The sequence below is a fragment of the Babylonia areolata genome, chromosome 20, assembly GCF_041734735.1.
Source record: "Babylonia areolata isolate BAREFJ2019XMU chromosome 20, ASM4173473v1, whole genome shotgun sequence".
Classification (NCBI taxonomy): Eukaryota; Metazoa; Mollusca; class Gastropoda; order Neogastropoda; family Buccinidae; genus Babylonia; species Babylonia areolata.
This window is the reverse complement of record NC_134895.1, coordinates 43727710-43746790: the sequence shown is the minus strand read 5'-3', so window position 1 is coordinate 43746790 and position 19081 is coordinate 43727710. Positions and strand designations below refer to the sequence as shown.

At 45.7% G+C, this 19081-nt stretch overlaps 1 protein-coding gene across 8 annotated transcripts in view; it reads right to left on the bottom strand.

Moving 5' to 3' along the window:
• Window positions 1–19081, bottom strand: part of LOC143295528 (3'-5' exoribonuclease HELZ2-like) — a 52100-nt gene that overhangs the window by 16937 nt on the left and 16082 nt on the right. For 7 of the 8 annotated variants that reach the window (XM_076607266.1, XM_076607270.1, XM_076607269.1 and 4 more), the window contains 9 exons: window positions 18597–18648; window positions 17276–17433; window positions 15897–16152; window positions 12920–13047; window positions 10456–10593; window positions 7928–8000; window positions 2845–6598; window positions 2111–2199; window positions 185–355 (listed from right to left, as the gene is read on the bottom strand). In XM_076607266.1, coding sequence (XP_076463381.1) covers window positions 185–355; window positions 2111–2199; window positions 2845–6598; window positions 7928–8000; window positions 10456–10593; window positions 12920–13047; window positions 15897–16152; window positions 17276–17433; window positions 18597–18648 — 4819 coding nt within the window. The remainder of the gene's footprint in view (window positions 1–184; window positions 356–2110; window positions 2200–2844; window positions 6599–7927; window positions 8001–10455; window positions 10594–12919; window positions 13048–15896; window positions 16153–17275; window positions 17434–18596; window positions 18649–19081) is intronic. The other variant, XM_076607264.1, reaches the window with a different exon arrangement.

Below are 19081 nucleotides of genomic sequence, written 5' to 3'. Positions count from 1 at the left end.
CTCAGGGTCGAATCTCAATATCTGACTACCGCGCTAGGTTTATGCTAAGGTCAGGCATTTGCTTTTTTTTTTTCTTCTTCTTTTTTATTCTAAAGAAGATGCTGTGTTGCGTATATCGATCAGTCAACACCCCCACCCCAACCCCCCACCCCCCAAAAAAAATTCCGAAGGCTGTAGTCCTGACCTGGAGGCCCCTGGATGATAGCCAAACTGTTGGTCATGGCCATTCTGATGGCATCTAACTGAGCTCTGTTGTTGAACGGCAAGCGACGAATCGGGTTCTCCGGGTCCTCCTCTTCGGCCAGGTGTACTTCGTGGTTTTCGTCCTTGTTCCCCAGCCGTTTGTGATCAGGGTCTGCCACACAGAAACACGTCCTATGATATTCAGTCGTGTCCGACCTAATGACTATCAGAACAGTAGAGGAGGCAACTGCTGTTCCGACTATCTGGGCTAAAAATTTGATTACAGTGGAGAGTGTCTTGCCAAAGTTATATGCCCACTTTCTCGGTCGAGAGGGTTTTAGGACAGGAAGCGTTGGGGATGGTTCCCAAAGGCTAACTACCCCACAAGGCTGCAGCACTAAGAGTCAGTGCAATCTTGCCTGCTAGTTTGAGTCATATACCTTCACAAATTGCTAAGCTGCAAACGAATTTCAACTGAGTGGAGAAACCATAAACCATACAGCTTAACTGTAAGCATATGCCAATGTCTGATATTAGCAGAGAGTTGAACTTAATGCTCTACAATGCTGTCTTAAACCTCATGTTCATCGTTGCTGTATTCACATGAAATGCCAGAGCAACAACAACAAGGAAAACAGTATGCAGAGACAATGAAGATGTGAACACAGCTGTTAAGAAATGATACGGTATGTGAGATGAGAAACGTATCTTTTTTTATTATTACTAACAGTTTTGTACCAATGATCTGACAGAGGAGACTGTCAACCAATAGTTGCTTTGCTTCTGAAGTGCTGCACTAAACAATGAATCAACATTTAACCATTAAAAGTACTGTCATATTTCAATTTAATCATTGATACCACAAATGTTTTTTCTTCTCTCTCTCTCTCTCTCTCTCTCCAAGGTTCATGGTTGATTTACAACTTTTGACGCACTGTTTTCGAATTTTTATGCTGGTTCGCCGTGTACAATCATTTGTTTTAAATATACATTCTCTCTCCCTCTCTCTCTCTGTTTGTCTGTCTCTCACCATGTATCTGTGCATCCATCTGTACGTCTGTGTGTCAACAGATTGACATAAAAAGCATGGACATCATAACTGCTTTGCATTTATCAAAAAGAAAATTCTGTTTAGCCAAAACTTCGAATCGATTTTTGAGATAACTTGGCGGTCCTGAGTGGTGTTTCGCGAGGATGCTTTCTGCTGACAGTAGACTCTCTGTTACATTGCTGAAACCTGCTAGTAGACTCTCTGTTACATTGCTGGAACCTGCTAGTAGACTCTATGTTACATTGCTGGAACATACAAGTAGATTCTGTTACATTGCTGGAACGTGCTAACACCCAGAGTCCATGACACAGGGGCTTGGGCACCGTCAGTCTGCTCAAGGGACATGCTCAGAGTCCAGTTTGAACTACTTATACATTGAAACTACACCTCCTGAGGGTCTTGTGATGAAATCCTTAAATATTCGAAATCGCACACACACACACACACACACATATATATATATATATATATATATATAGTTTCTTTGTGATTTATTATTTTTCTTGAGGATTGTTGCTTCTCTTTTGAAACATAGAACTTGTGGAGCACCATGAGTGGTTGACTTTGATTTGAATTTTCTTGATCATAGCTTCTATCTCGTTATATTTAATTTGTGAAGCGCCGTGATCCTCTCTGCGGGGGAACGGCACTATACAAGAGCACTTCATTATATATATATATATATATATATATATATATATATATATATATATATATATTCATAGTGTGTTTGGCCACAAAAAGAATCATCGTCATCATCATAGTCTCCCCCAGCACAATATAATTAATTTTGTTCTCAGTGACGGGATGACAAAAGCAAACAAGTAAAAAAAAAAAAGAAAGAAAAACGTTCTCTGTGTCGTGGTTCACTCGTACCTAGCTTGGGGATGGTTCTGCCGTATGCAATGCTTTGTGCAAGTTCACACCTGGGGTCTTCCAGCTGCAACAACATCTCTTGAGAACGCCTGAAACAAATCAGTAATCCAAAGCAATGAGTTCCAGAAAGTTTCTTTCGTTTTGTTGGCACATCTTTTCCTTTAGATCTGTCCTGTGCAGAACGTGAATTACGGTGAAATGCGGAGGGGGGAGTGGGGAATGGGGGGATGGGGTGGTTCGGGAAGGAGAGAGGTCAGTTACATGATCATTCAATTGGAGCATTATATTTCATTATAATTTTATTTATTTACATATTTTCCGCCAACCGCTTCTTTCGTTTTAGTTCCTGTTTTGGGCGAGGACTGGATGTAAAATGCAATTATATGCTCCTCAGTAACTTCCGTTAATGAAGAACTTCTCTTTCTCTGTCTCTCACCCTCTGTTTCTCCCTCCCTCCACCATCTCTCTCTTTTAGTGCGTGTGTGTGTGTGTTCTCTCTCTCGGGCGAATGAAGACATTACCATATCATGAGAATGTCAGCACCATGATGAATCACCTAAAAAGATGTTGAGAATGAAATTAAAGCTGCACATATTACTTTCCATGTGGATTAATAAAGTTTTTTTGAATTTTTATTTTTTAAATTGTATTTCACAGGAAACCAAATGAAATAGAATACAGCAAAAATAAATAAATAGGTTTCATTTTCATTCTGGCACCGTCTCCTCTCTCACCTGTCCACCGCAGTCTTGGGCAGAATTTCCAGCGTAACCTTGCCCCCCGCCTTGGTCATCAGCTGCGGAGGGGGAGGGGGGCTAGAGGGGGACAGGGCGAAGACGACCATGATGTGGCCGCCGTCGGGCGCCTTCCGTTTCTGGCGGAGAACCTGCACCACACAGGCGTGGGCCAGCCACGTGAAGTGCCGATCCACCGCGTCTGCCACGGCGCTCTGGGCGATCCGTGACGTCACGGCGCTGCCACACTCCGACCTGTAGCGCAGGCACAGGTAGTCCAGAGGGAAGGAGTGGTCGCTCTTGTACTCCTCCTTGTCAATTCTGTCCACGGACACGCCGCCGAACTCGATGCAGTGATCGTAGCAGTACTTGGTCTTCAGCGTGAACGTGCCTCTGTAGAGCACGCTGTTGGAGGAGGTCTGCGCTTTGAAGGTCACGGCCACGTCGTCAATGACCACACAGGCGTCACCGGCCCCCGCACCCACTGCCGCCTCCATCTCCAGGAGAGGCATCCAGGCTTTGAGGTACTGCCTGTAGCTCGTGAACTGTTGGTCTCGGGTGGCCCGGGTGGCGGTTCGAGACAGGGTCTGGACAGGGTCGTGGACGTGCGGCGTGCAGACGGTGGCGTTGCTGGCAATGTGCAGGGTCTCCACTCTAGGCTTAAGTATCCCTTTGCTGGGCCCTGCAGACATCTGTATCTGCACGATCTGCCCACGCCTGTACACCCTCTGGAAGTGGACAGGCTTCAGAGAGATTGTGCCATCACGTTTTTCTGAAGACAAATAGTCCACTCCAGATGTGTCCCTACTCAGTTTTTGAGGGACATTTTCCCAACGAGACTTATCAGCGGCAGGACTGGATGTTAGTTTCTTCAAAATCTGGATCCAGTCTTCTTGACGAACTGTGGCAGTCAGCTGGTCAGGACGAATATTCAGTGTGATAGCACCCGAGGATTTATCTCCAGATTTCTCTGGACCTTTATCTTCGGATTTCTCCTGACGTTTTACCAAAGACTGTAGGTCCATGGGGATTTTCTCTTTGTCACCATAGAATCTCTTCTTCCACTTCACAGTGACGCTCTGCTGTTTCAGGGCGGTGTCTGTGACCACCTCAGGCTGGCTGCTGACGCCCAGCACGCTGAAGGGCAACTCCTGCTTGCGGTCCGAAACTTTGTGGAGCGATGGAACAAACACCGTCAGCTGCTCGTCGTTCACAGCGTCCACATAGGCCCTGAAGACCAGCGGCTGCCGCTGCAGGTTGTCGGCCACTTTGAGAGACATGCAGCCTTTGCCGAACGCCTTCTGTCTGGAGGTGGCGCTGTTGATGTGCTGACACAGCTCCGTCACCTCGCTGGGGTCACAGTCAGCCGACCTCCCGTCCAGATCGGCGTGAAGGAGACGTTGCACGTGCAGGTCGGCGTACCTGCGGATGGGAGAGGTGAAGTGGGTGTAGACGTCCAGGGACAAACCGAAGTGACGGAGCTGGGGGCTGTTGAGGCCGTAGGCACACCTGTACTCTGCCGTCTCCATCATGTCCATCCAGCTGTTGTTTGCCAGACACTGCAGTGGGTGCAGAGCGTCCATGAAGGCCAGGGTGCGCGCCTCCTGCCCCTCCCCAAACTCCAGGTGGCGACACAGCTTCTCCCACACCTGCCGCTGGACCAGCACAGGGGGCTGGGGGGGGAAGGCCCGGACAGGCGGCGGGTTCTCCACGGACAGACGGCTCCCCGGGGTCACCTGCGTCCCCTGCAGATTCATCACCAAGTTGGTCACGTGACCTTCTTTCTCCTGCCACTCGGCCAGGTCTTCGTAGGTCGGGGCCTTATGACAGCGCACGATCATGCAGTCACGGTACCTGGGCCGTTTGTTCAGGCGACTCGCGATGTAAGAGTTGGTCAGCACCATCAGCTCCTCAATCAGGGCGTGGGCCTCCAGGCACTCGTTCAGCTGCTCTAGCTCTGGCAGCCTCGGGTCTTCAAAAGGGACGAAAAAGACTGAGAGTTTCCGACGATCTTCGCGCAGCTTAGCTGTGATTTTGTGTATCTGACGAATGTCGTCTTGTATGGAGGGCTCCACTTTCACTCTGCGATCTCCATCAATGACTTTCTGTGCTTCTTCGTAGGTCAGCTGTTGTCTGGACTTGATGACCGTTTTCTTGACTTCTGGGTCAGCCACTTGTTTCCCCTTCTGGTTGAACCTGAAGAACACTGAGAAAGCCAGACGTTCTTGACCCGGAAGCAGACTGCACTTGCCGTGACTCAGGGGTTCCGGGAGCATGCAGCGGGGTTGTCGTTGGAGGGGATAGAAAGTCACTGCCCGACGCCTGGCTTCCAGATCCAGTCCGCTGCCTTTCTTCACCACTGCTGCCACGTCAGCAATGTGCACTCCAATGACGACATGGGGACCCTCTGTTCTGATGCTGATGGCGTCATCCAGGTCTTTGGAGCCAGGAGGGTCGATGGTAAACAGTCGCTCTGTCGTCAGGTCTTCACGTCTTCCCTTGCTCACGGACGGGTCTTGAACAATCTTCTTCACGTCTTCCACAGCTGCTCGTGGGTAACATTTTGGGACACGCTGCTGCATGGACAGCACTTCCAGTCCTCCAGAGTAATTTTTGCCACCGATGTGAGCATCAAGAACGGCTCCGAGGGGATAGATGTTACCTTGCCTCCATGAAAGAATGGCCACCTTGAACACGTACTGCTCTCTCTTGTCAGGCTGCACGTCACAGTATCCTCTGAACTTGATTTCACCATCTGGGGAAACTGTTTTGATTTCTATTCGGTTTTTCAACAACGCAGGATACTTTTCTCTGACATTATTATTCAAAACATGTATTTTGGGAACGGTTTTACACAGCGGTTTCATCAAATGGCTCTCTAGGTGATCCAGAGTGCAGAACAGCACTGGGTGTTCAACATTGGCAAAATGTACTCTATTGATAAGCCCCACCACCTTCCCACAGGCCATTGTTTCTACACACTGTTCTCTACGAGTACTGCCAGCTCCCACTGACTGCTGCAAACCAGTGGACGTCCCTGGCTCTCTCAGAATCTCGACCACAACTTCGTCATCCATGTAGCTGCGGCCTGCCTTAGAGCGTCCCTCAATGAGAACTTCAGAGTACTTGCTGCCTTTGTCCAGCACTCTAGCAATAGACTTGTGTGACCTTTCAATCTTCAGCTGGCAGCGTTTGTATTTTTTGGGGTCGTCTTTAAGCAGTTGCTGTGGGTTTGGATGGAAGTCAGGGTAGAAGCCTCTTCCTCTCCCACGTTTCAATTTGTCGCTCTGCTCCTCTGATAAATGGATTTCGGCTTCAACTTCGTCGATCTCTTCACTTTCGATGAACTCTTCACTTTTCTCGTACCAGTCTCTGTTATCATCTTCTTTCCCGTCTTCCAGCGTCTCCGCAGTCACCACTGTCGCCGTGTCGTCAAAAAAAGATATCACCGATTCCGCATGGTCATCTTCTCTCTCTTCATCAGAGGAATCCACTAATCGGATGTCTTGCTCATCATATTCTTCGTCTTCATTATCGCTTTCATCCAGATCGATGGTGTTGAGAAGACGTTCTATGTTCAAACGATCACGAGTTGGATCGTTAGCGGGGTGGTTATTATTGTAGAAACCAAATGCTGAAGCAGAAAGGTGCGCGGCGTTTGTCAGCAAGTCGTGGGCGGGTGCCTGAGGCTGACGGGCATACACCGGAGGCTGGTCAGGCGTCTCCCCTCTTCTGCTGACCGGTACGGTCCTGGCTGCAACACACCGTGCCATCCGAGTCTCTTCCAAGTAATGCATAGAAACTGACGTAAGGTGGTAGCCACTGGTGTGTGTGTGTGTGTGTGTGTGTGTGTGTGTGTGTGTGTGTTGCGTGTGCATGTGGGTGAGTGTGAGCGAATGTGCACTGTGTTGCTGCATTATTCAGCTCCGCCTACTGACAGTGACATAAATGCTTTGCTTGAAAGTCTGTCTTCAAATACCCTTGTTCAGCTGATATGTGCCAGTATGGTGTGCAGTACTGGTTTCCCCAGAAGAAAGAACGACTGAAAGTGCGGACACAGTGGTAAAAATTCAATGCTATAGAACTCATTCAACACATTTTGTTGCGCCACGATCGTTTCGTTTGTGAAGGATCTGAACTGAAAAGGAAGCCTGTGAGGACATTTGAAACAATGAGTTATAAAAAGTTATGAGATCACCTGTGTTTTGTGGGTCTGCGGGTTTTTTGTTTGTTATATTACATGCCTATTCAGCCCTCATGCCCCCCCCCCCCCCACACACACACACCCCGCCCCCTTCTACCCCCCCCCTCCCATATCACCATCTGTCTGGGTATGCCAGGCTACTACCCCCCACCCTCCCTATTCCGTCTGCTACTTTGCTTTTCTGTTTCTTCTCACCGCTGTATCGAAGTGGCTGGTTGGTCTGGTCACTAGTATTTTGTCCTTAATGTTTTCCTTTGTGTGCCTTGGGATGGTTGTTGTACAGCGTTACTCTGAAGCCCAGACTGCCAACACTGGGATGGCACTAGGCGTTTTGTCAGCGTTACTTCTTGTCTTTTGTGCGCTGTGTGTACACTTAACTCTTTCTTTTTGGTCAATTAGGATGATCAGTGAAATGGAAAGACTGCTACCTTCATTATCCCGTTCTTCACACGTCTATGCCTTGGAGCAGAGAAGAAACTTTCTTGGGTGTAGGATAATTTTGAACACACAGGCGTTGTTGCTGGATGAATGAGAGATGAAATATCCTAACTCCTATGTCGCCTGTTCACATCTTTGGGAGACTAGGGACATTTTTCTAACCTTTGTCAAAACAATGTCTTACATGAGAATTTTTGTCGATTTAGACACAAGAACGTATGGGTTTCACTAATTACCTATATTCGATAACCGTTTCTTGTGTCGTAAAAGAAGGGTTTTTTTCCTGGAAACCATCAGTCCAGTTTCTGTAATACATTGCATTGTGTCATTCATTTATCTTTTCATGACAATTTGTGTGTGTGTGTGTGTGTGTGTGTGTGTGTTCGTGCATGCATAAATGTGTAGATTGTAATCAAGCATTAAGTGTGTCCAGCGACTTACGTGTTCTTCGTCTGGTCTCTGACTGTGAACGCCGCCTTTGCCGTGTTGTGTCTCGGGGGTCTGCCCGGGACTGCTGGGAAAACGACACTGACGTGAATTTGTGTATTTGTCAGTCAGTATATCAGCTCCGCTTTGTCTTTCATAGAAATGTTTATTGTACTTTAAGACACATTGAGACAGAGAGACAGACAGACAGACAGACAGGCACACACACATACACACACACACACACACACACACACACACACACACACACACAGAATAGATGTGACGAGTCATCGGGGCGTCGCGGCAGATTCCCCCAGATATGTTGGTTGTGTGCCAAAGCCTGTATATACGCAAGTGGTTTCCCTTCCATCCTGCAACGCTCTCCGTTCTTTTTTCTCTCACCGTCTCTTTCCCTCAACAGTTCCCTGGAAGACTGGTTTACCAAGTCCGTTTAATCTTTTTAAGTGGCCATAAGATCACAGATCTTCATATGGTCCCATGTGCGCACGTATTCACAGGTGATATGATCAGTATATCTGGTGTTATGAAGCTTGCGACAGAACCTCATTTCCATAGCTTAAGTTCTTTTAAGTCTCTGAGCCAGGTTCATGCCTCGCATGCATGCAGAGAGACAGAATATACCAGCTCATGCAGGAGCCTGATCTTGCGTTCTCCGGATTTCACGGCGGAGATATTCTTCGACTGCTATACAGGTTTCAGTATGGACAGTAATGATGCTGTCTTTGCTACCCTTGAGAGGATTTCTGATTTGGTTTGGATCCATCATTGCTAATGATGGTTCACTGGTAAGGGAACTGTTGAACAGTTCCTAGTTTCATTTTATGGACAGTTTCAGCAGTGATCGTATTGGTGTGGCTGGACATCAACTTGGTCTTTCTGGGCGCTGATTTTCATGCCATACCTTGTTGATGTTTTATCCAGTCTTTCAGCAACCTGCACGAGTTCTTGCTCACTGCTTGCCAGGTCATCGATCTTATCTGCGAAGCGAACATTCGCGATGGTTCTCCTTCCATCGCAGACTGTGCTGACATGAACTTCAAGTGTGTGCGGGAGACAGAAGGCAGCCCTGACAACCTCCAACCGACGTGTGGAAGCGCTCTCCAATAGCACCCTATTTGAGTATCGCATTGGTTGCTTTGGAATATTGTTGTTGGGTGGTGCTGATAAGCTTTTACCCGATATTAGTATCTTCATTGCAGTCGACATTACCTCCCCCAGACTGTTAAATGCCTTATAGAAGCCTATGAAGACGTGGTAGTGTTCCCTCTGATGCTGGAGGTGTTCTTCGCAAAGGGCAAACAGGTTATAATCTGTTCGAATGTACTGCCACTGAAGCGGTAACAGCCCTGTTCTTTAGCAATTGTAGTAGTAGTAGTAGTAGTAGCCACAACTGATATGGATACTGTAGAGTCCTACAATTTTCTGCCGAATAGAATACAGAATTAGGTAGTACGAAAACTGAAATATCATTGAATTATAAAGTAAAACTGAGCTTTTGTCACACTTGGGTGAGGTGGTGAAAGTAGTCAGGCAAATAAAACAAAAGTAATACAAAGAAAGTTTAGGAATTGATGTTGTCAGTAGTACGTTTATATGGCAACCATTTTCGTTTGAGAGAATGCATATGTTGACTTATTCTTGCATTAAGTTCCATGATCTTTTTTTTTTTTTTTTGAACTTAGATAGTTCCGAAGGCGCTAATATATTTATAATATAGAGTCAATCAGGTCTTTCTCTGTGTCCGGGTCGTATCGTATCGTATCGTATCATATCGCATCGTATTGTATTGGATCTATCGCATCGTATTACTTTTTCGTCACAACAGAATTTCTCTATGTAAAACCCGGGCTGCTCTCCCTCGTCAGAACGCGTGTCACCACAGTGCAGCGCCACCCATACTTTGTTTTCTGTCTGACAAATGTAGCCAAGTGCACACACACACACACACACAGATATATATATATATATATTTGTTGAGCTATCAAAGTGGGTTTTGTTTTTCTAACATAATGTCGCCAGGGACACCCTTTTGTTGCCATGGGTTCCTTTGCGTGCACTAAATGCAATACCGCACGCGGGACCTTGGATTATCCTGTATATATAAGTGTGTCCTGTCTTCTTCTTCTCCTTCGTTTGTGGGCTGCAACTCCCACGTTCGCTCGTATGTACAAAAATGGGCTTTTATGTGTATGACCGCTTTTACCCCGCCATGTAGTTAGCCATACTCCGTTTTCGGGGGATGCATGCTGGGCGTGTTTTTGTTTCCATAACCCACCGAAAGCTGACATGGATCACAGGATCTTAAACGTGCGTATTCAATCGTCTGCTTGCGTACACACACGAAGGGGGTTCAGGTACAAGTAGGTCTGCAAACAAGTTGACCTGGGAGACTGGAAAAAAATCCATCCTGTACCCACCAGGCGCCGTTACCGAGATTCGAACCCGGGACCCTCAGTCCAACGCATTAACAAAATCGACTATTGCGCCCGTCGGTTAACCTGTCTGATATGCAGCGTTACCTGGTGCTGCAGAACGTGAGTGCCTTCCAGCCACTCGAAGTCTGGGGGTCCGTGGGGACTGCTGTGGTGGGCCGCTGGCTCCTGGCTCTCTCTCAGCTCCCTGACCAGCGTCTCTATCTCTTGCCTCTCTTCCGCGTCCTGCATGCACCGACAACACGTGGCGTGGCACGTGATCGTCGACAACAGGAAGAAATAAGAACAAGAACAGCCACAGAAGCACCACGCGCAGGTACAAACACATACATATACAGACACACACACGCACGCACGAACGAACGCACGCACACACACACTCACACGAAACAGAGGCACATACACACATATATCGGGTGTCCCCAAAAACGTGAACCGCTTTTTGACAAGTATTTTCTCAGTGATAGAGAAACCGAATTCATTGATAATTTTCACAGTAACCTTAGGGTATCATCAACAAGTCTGCAAAATATCTAAAAGTTCGGACGCAAATACGAGTATTGTCGAATTCAAAACAGCATGTCAAAAAATCCAATATCAATGTGTTCTTGCCAGCTGCCAGGTGTTGGCATCTGTCAATCAGTGTCAGTCTAAAAATAGCCTGTCTGGGTGTCAAGTCTATTGATTTTTTTTTTGATTTTTTTTATTTTATTGTCGTCTGTATCCAAAATCAGTTCTGTCCAAAGTTTCGGTTTGGAAGGATCAACCATGCCTTTGAGTGAAAGTGATAAGGTTACCATTGAAAACTGTTTCAGGGAGAAAGGCTGGGGTGGAAGAAGGATCGTAAAGGAATTTCCAGGCAAGGGGTGGAGTCATGTCACTGTAAAGAGACTTATCGCTAAAATACGCACTACAGGGTCAGTAGCGCGTAAAACTGGCAGTGGGAGACCCCAAGACTGCATGTTCGGAGGAGAACAAGGACCGTGTTGAGGAACTGATTCAACCCCAGGAGGAGAACCCAGGGACCCACAAATCTCTTAGAGAAGTTGCAAGCGATTTACAAGTATGCAAGTCTTCTGTGCAAAGAATGGCGAAAGAACTGGAGCTGAAGCCCTTCAAGAGGATACGGGTATCAAGGAGGGGCCAAAATGTTAGAGGGAAAAGAAAAACTCGCTGCCGTAACTTGAATGACCGCTACTCAACCACTGATGTGAAAAGGATCATTTTCACAGAGAAAGACTATACGTTAGAGATAGCTAAATATCGCCAAAACGATCGTGTTTATGGGAAACGGAAAAGAGAAATTCAGTCATCTCGCCTCTATCGTGAGACTTCTAGATTTTCAAAATCGATAATGGTTTCAGCTGGAGTATCCTGGAAAGGAAAAACAAACGTTCATTTTGTTGACACTGATAGAGCCAAGGTTAATAGTGAAAACTACGTTCAGTTATTGAATGACAATCTTCTCCCGGATTGTAGGCGTCTTTATCCTGGAAACAATTACGAGTTTCAGCAAGACGGGGCTCCTTCACACACAAGTAGAGTAACCCAGACCAATCTGGAGGAGGCTACACCAGAATTTATCAAGAAGGATGAATGGCCTCCACAAAGTTCTGACTGTAACCCAATGGATTATGCCATATGGGGCTCTCTGAAGAAAAAAGTTTACCGTGTAGTGAGAGTCAAATTGACCGAGCAGGCGTTAAAGGACAGGATAATTATGTCATGGGAGGAGATATCGGTAGAAGAAATACGTAAAAGCATTTCTGCTTGGAAGAAACCGCTTCGTTTAGTCGTGGAGGAAGATGAAGGCCACACTGAGCATAAACCGAAATAAGTGAGTTTTCCTCTGATACTGCATGTCAAAAATGACAAGAAGTCTTAATAAATAAAGTGAGTTTTCCTTTGATACTGGATTTTTGACATGCTGTTTTGAATTTGACTCGCATTATTTGCGTCCGAACCTTTAGGTATTTTGCAGACCAATGCTGGTCAACCAAGCCTAACATTCCGTGACACACTACCCAATACAACACAACATCAACCAAGCCTAACCTACCACAATTTAACAAAATATAATACAATACCAACCACCAAGCCTAACGTACCGCAACACACAATACAATCTAATACAATTTAATACAATGGAATACAATGCAACAATCAAGCATAACTTACCGTGACACACAACACAGAACAATACAACACAACATCAACCACGCTTACTTACCGTGACGCACAACACCATACAACAGCACAATACGACGCAACACAACACAATAAAACGCAACACAGTACAGCAAAACACAACACAACATCAACCACGCCTAAGTTACCGTGACGCACAACACAACACAATGCAATAATATACAAAACAACACAAAAGAATACAGCATCAACCATGCCTAACGTATCTTGGCGCACAATGCAACACAACATAACACAATATAATACAACACAATACAACTCAACATAACCACGCCTAACTTACCGTTACGCACAACACAAGACAACACCAACCCTAGCTAACATCAACCAAGCCATGACGCACCGTGACGTCCTGAAGGGCATCCAAGGCCCAGTCCAAGGCCTTGTCCACCTGACCACAGCTCTGCAGCAGACGGGCGTGCACGTACTGCCGACGTGTGGCCAGTCCTGGTGTCAGTCTTGTGCTGTCCACTGACAGCCCGTCCACACACAGGGGGAGAGAGGGAAGGAGGAGTTAAATATTAAAACATCATCATCATCATCATCAGTTCAGTTCAGCTCAGTTCAGTTACTCAAGGAGTCATGACTGCGTTCGGAAAAATGCGTATACGCTGCGCCACACCTGCTAAGCAGAAGCCTGAAGAGCAGCGTAACCCAACGCGCTTAGTCAGGCCTTGATGGGGAAAAAGTACATAAACCAAAAAATGGATACACCATTTAATTGATGATGATGATGATGACGATGACGATGATGATGATGATCATCATCATCATGAGAAGAAGAAGAAGAATGGATACTTATATAGCACACTATCCAGAAATCTGCTTAAGGTGCTTTACAACACATGACACACAAGATGTAACACACTAAAGAAAGAAAAAAAACACATACATAATCGAAATTTTAAAAAAATTAAAAAAAGAACAAGCAAACAAGATATAACACATACTTCAGCAAGAACCAACCCCCCTCCCCACCTCCCACGACATACGCAAGGTCTCGCTGGTTTTTTTGTTTTAAGTACAGATTTCTTCCGTTAGTATAAATTCACACAAGAGTTGTGCGTGAATGTCTTCGTGTGCACAGACAGACACGCAAACAGAAATATAGAAAAGGAGGCGGGAGAGTTCAGCGCAGTTCTGTTCTGTTTCAGTTTCAAGGTGTAAAAGCGTGGGGACTGATGCATATACGCCACACCATGTCTGTTGTAAGAGAGTAAAGAAGCAGATGCCTGGCCTAAAAACCTAACGCGCATAATCTCTTTGATATTTGCTGACGGGTATTTTAAATGAGCCGAAAGAGAATTTTCTGTTTTGGGTGAAGCAGAACAACAAATCTACCTGATCTAGTCATCAACCCCATCCACATGTAATATGCGGCTTCTGTTCAAACGCGCGCGCGCGTGTGTGTGTGTGTGTGTGTGTGTGTGAGAGAGAGAGAGAGAGAGAGTGTGTGTGTGTGTGTGTGTGTGTGTGCAGTACGTGCATGTGTGAGTATGCACAAGTTTTTAGACTGATATGCACTTGTATGTATCCTAATTTCTAGTTCTACTGTATCTGTGTTTGTGTATGATTTTCGATTTATGTTCGTACCTTGTTATGTACTATCACCCCACCCCACCCCCCATCCCAATATTCCTTGTGACCCCGGTACACTTGGTAATAAAGACATATTCTATTCTATTCTAAAGTATTTATATTGAATTGAATAAACCCAAAACTAAACGTGCATAAACCCAACGCGCTGGTCAGGCCTTGGGAGAGACAGACATTCAGACAGGGGGGCGGGGGGGGGGGGAGGGAGAAAGAGACAGAGAGTAATGGAGAAACACACAGAGAGCAGACAATGATGATATGGATACTTATATAGCGCCTATCCTCAGTCGGAGACCAAGCTCTGAGCACATTACATACACGGAGTCATTTGTACAACAGGCTGCGTACTTGGGTAGAGCCGACTGACAGCTGCCACTGGGCGCTCAACATTCATTTCCTGTGTCATTCATTCAGGTTTCAGTCACGCACAAATACACACAAAGACAGACATGTAACATTTTACGTGTATGATCACTTTGATTTATTTTCTCCGCCATGTAGGCAGCCATACTCCGTTTTCCAACGTCTAATATCACTGATAGCGAAAAGACGCTAAACTAAAGAACGAACTCCGTTTTCCGGGGAGTGCATGCTGAGCATGTTAGTATTTCTATAATCCACTGAACGCTGATATGGATAACAGGTTCTTTAACGTGTGTATTTGATCTTCTGCGTGCGTATACACACGAAGGAAGTTCAGGCACTAGCACGTCTGCACGTAAGAATACCGACCTGGGAGATCGGGAAAAAAATCTCCACCTTTTACCCACCAGGCACCGCGACCGCGACTGGAACCCGGGACCCTCAAATTGAAAGTTTAATGCTTTAGATTAACCCCTCGGCTACTGCTCCCGTCAGAGGGAAAGGAAAGGGGCAAGCGGTGAGAGAGATAGACCTCATCTTCCTGCAGTAGTCTAAGGGACAAGCGGTGGGAAATATAGACCTCATCTGCCTGCAGTAATTTAAGGGACAAGCAGTGGGAAAGATAGACCTCACCTGCCTGCAGTAGTCTAAGGGACAAGCAGTGGGAAAGATAGACCTCACCTGCCTGCAGTAGTCTAAGGGACAAGCAGTGGGAAAGATAGACCTCACCTGCCTGCAGTAGTCTAAGGGACAAGCGATGGAAGAGATAGACCTCACCTGCCTGCGGTAGTCTAAGGGTCAAGCGTTGGAAGAGATAGACCTTACCTGCCTGCAGGAGTCTATGGGACAAGCGGTGGGAAAGAGACCTCACCTGCCTGCAGTAGTCTAAGCGGTGGAAAGATAGACCTCACCTGCCTGCAGTAGTCTAAGCGGTTGGAAAGATAGACCTCACCTGCCCGCAGTAGTCTAAGCGGTGGGAAAGATAGACCTCACCTGCCTGCAGTAGTCTAAGAGGCTAGCGGTGGGAGATAGATCGATCGTTTTATTTATTCACATTCTGTTCATCTATGATGACGATATTAGGCTGAAAGTAAAGAATATAATTATTATTATTTCTATCATCATGATCATTATTTTTATCATTATTATTTATAAATCATCATTTCTGAAAAATCAACGGAAGGGGGAGAATTATTCAACTGAAAAGGGGGTGGTTGAGGTGGAGAGGGTGGGGGTGGGGACTGAAGAAGGAAGAGAGAGAGAACAGAATGTGGAAAAGATAGGGTACAAAATATGTGGGAGAGAGAGGCCTCCCCTGCCTGCAACAGTCTAAGAGGTAAGCGGTGGGAGAGAGACCTCACCTGTCTGCAGCAGTCTGTCGTAGGCCCGTGCCTCCCTCAGCATATCAGCACGGACCAGTGAGGACGCCGCCAGTACCATGGCCGCCTCCCCCAGACGCTTGAACCGATCCTGGAGCTGGATCACCAGGGCGAAGCGGTTGACCAGCGTGGCCATGACGGGCAGCGTCTTGTTGGTGATGAGGAACGTCACCGGGGCCCTCTCCAACTCCAGCCACTCCGCCAGGTCCAGCAACAGGCGTGTGTGGCTTATTGTGTGCTGTGGTTTGTAAAGACAGCAGTGTGTGGCTTATTGTGTGCTGTGGTTTGTAAAGACAGCAGTGTGTGGCTTATTGTGTGCTGTGGTTTGTAAAGACAACAGTGTGTGACTAATTGTGTGCTGTGGTTTGTAAAGACAGCAGTGTATGACTTATTGTGTGCTGTGGTTTGTAAAGACAGCAGTGTGTGCATGTGACTTATTGTGTGATGTGGTTTGTAAAGACAGCAGTGTGTGACTAATTGTGTGCTGTGGTTTGTAAAGACAGCAGTGTGTGACGCATTGTGTGCTGTGGTTTGTAAAGACAGCAGTGTGTGACGCATTGTGTGCTGTGGTTTGTAAAGACAGCAGTGTGTGACTAATTGAATGCTGTTGTTTGTAAAGACAGCAGTGTGTGGCTTATTGTGTGCTGTGGTTTGTAAAGACAGCAGTGTGTGACTAATTGTGTGCTGTAGTTTGTAAAGACAGCAGTGTGTGCATGTGACTTATTGTGTGATGTGGTTTGTAAAGACAACAGTGTGTGGCTTATTGTGTACTGTGGTTTGTAAAGACAGCAGTGTGTGACTAATTGTGTGCTGTGGTTTGTAAAGACAGCAGTGTGTGACTTGTGCTGTGGTTTGTAAAGACAGCAGTGTGTGACTAATTGTGTGCTGTGGTTTGTAAAGACAGCAGTGTGTGGCTTATTGTGTGCTGTGGTTTGTAAAGACAGCAGTGTGTGACTTACTGTGTGCTGTGGTTTGTAAAGACAGCAGTTTGTGACTAATTGTGTGCTGCGATTTGTAAAGACGGATGTATCTGACTTATTGTGTGCTGTGGTTTGAAAAGGCAGCGACAGTGTGTGTCTGTGTGTCTGTATGTGAATGTGCGTGCGGGTGTATGTGTGTATACATGTGCGTGCGTGAGCGCATGCATGTGTGTATACTTGTGCGTGCGCGCGCGTATGTGTGTGTGTGTGTGTGTGTGTGTGTGTGCATGCACGCGTGCGTGTGTGTCCATATGTGTGCGTGTGTGTAATGTGCATGTGTGTAAGCAAGTGTGTGTATATATGTATGTGTGCATGCACGCGCACGCTGCTACTCCTAGAAGTGAGAGAAGTCCTTTACAAAACACGATGCATGGCGCTCACCTCCCAACCCTCAGCTCCTTCGCAGTCTGCCTTGATGGCGCAGTATCTGCTGAGCTCGTCCAGCAGTTGCAGACAGACCGAGGCGCCAGGAGATAATTTGAATCTCACCCATCCATCGCTCCTTCTCAGGTATAGAGTGCAAGGGAACACAGCCATAGCTAAAATAAACAACCAACATGTATTACATCATCTCATATCATGTCATGTCATATGTCATTTCATGTCGTATTGTGTAGTGCTGTATGGTCTTGTATTGCCTTGCATCGTATTGTATTGTATTATAATGCATTGCTTTGTATTGTATTGTACTGCATTGTATTGTATCATGCATGCTATGATACGAAACGATACGATAATATATTGAAATATATAATGTTATACAGCATTGCACTACATAACACCACATCACATCACACGACACAACACGAAATAACATGACCTCACACTACACTGCACTGTGTTACGTTACAGCATGTTGTGGAATATTGATTATTGATAGTACACTATATTTCATGTTGCATGTACGCATGCTCTGATATGTATACATGCATACATGCCCAACTAAATCCCTGCAGTACTTGTTTTCATATGTGATGTTCAGTTTTTATTTGTACTTTCTTATGCACTACCCTTCCTCCAAATATACCGTTTGTGTACTATGACCTATATGAGTGGAAGTGTAGAATGGATCGGGTGCAATAGCCGAGTGGTTTAAGCGTCGGACTTTCAATCTGAGGGTGCCGGGTTCAAATCACGGTAACGGCGCCTGGTGGGTAAAGGGTGGAGATTTTTCCGATCTCCCAGGTCAACATATGTGCAAACCTGCTAGTGCCTGAACCCCCTTCGTGTGTATACGCACGCAGAAGATCAAATACGCACGTTAAAGATCCCGTAACCCATATCAGTATTCGGTGAGTTATGGAGACACGAAAATACCCAACATGCATGAACCACGACAGAGCCATCGCCAAGTCGATGTTGGTCGTGTAACAGAAAGAAGAAGAAGTAGATCATATTAGATTGTATGCATTCAGGTCTAGTTAATTCTCTCTATTTGTTCGTGTTTTTCTGGCAGTTTTTTTCTTTCTCAACGAGTCCCCTTCAATTTATAGCATGCGTCATTTCATTTTTTCTTATACATATAAGTAGGATAATTTCATATGCAAACAAATCGTTTTACATCATATGTATTCATTGACTTTGGGAGGATGCAATATCAGGAAAAGTTTGTACATTTATTAGCATACTTTATAACAAATTAAACTGAGAATTGAAATCTGATTGAGTTTGAAGATGGTCTGCATGCTGCTCATGTACTCACCACAGTATACGTAGACCATAGTTTGTCGTGGATCAAATAGCTCCTCTGCTCTCTGGAATTGGACACACACACACACACACACACACACACACACACACACACACACAACACAACACACATACTTTAAATGAGCTTGTTTAGATTTCCACAACCTAATCAAGTTTCAGTCACAGTAGTTCGAGTGGTTCTCTTTCACAGCAGGCAAATGATCATGTATCATTTTAATATGCAGTGAGGAGCACGTTGCAATTGGAAAAGAAGAATCACCTCTTGTACATATACATTTATACCTATATGATATTTTCGGCAACATTGGTTTGAAATGCATTTAGTTTGTATTGTAGGTTCCTTTCATAATTAGGCTAAATGATAACATGCTCTGCTGACGTTGTACAATTGCTATCTCACTCTCTGAGGGTATTAAATAGCATTCAGACATCACCCATGCTACAGATATCAATATTTTCCTATCTATCCCTGTACTG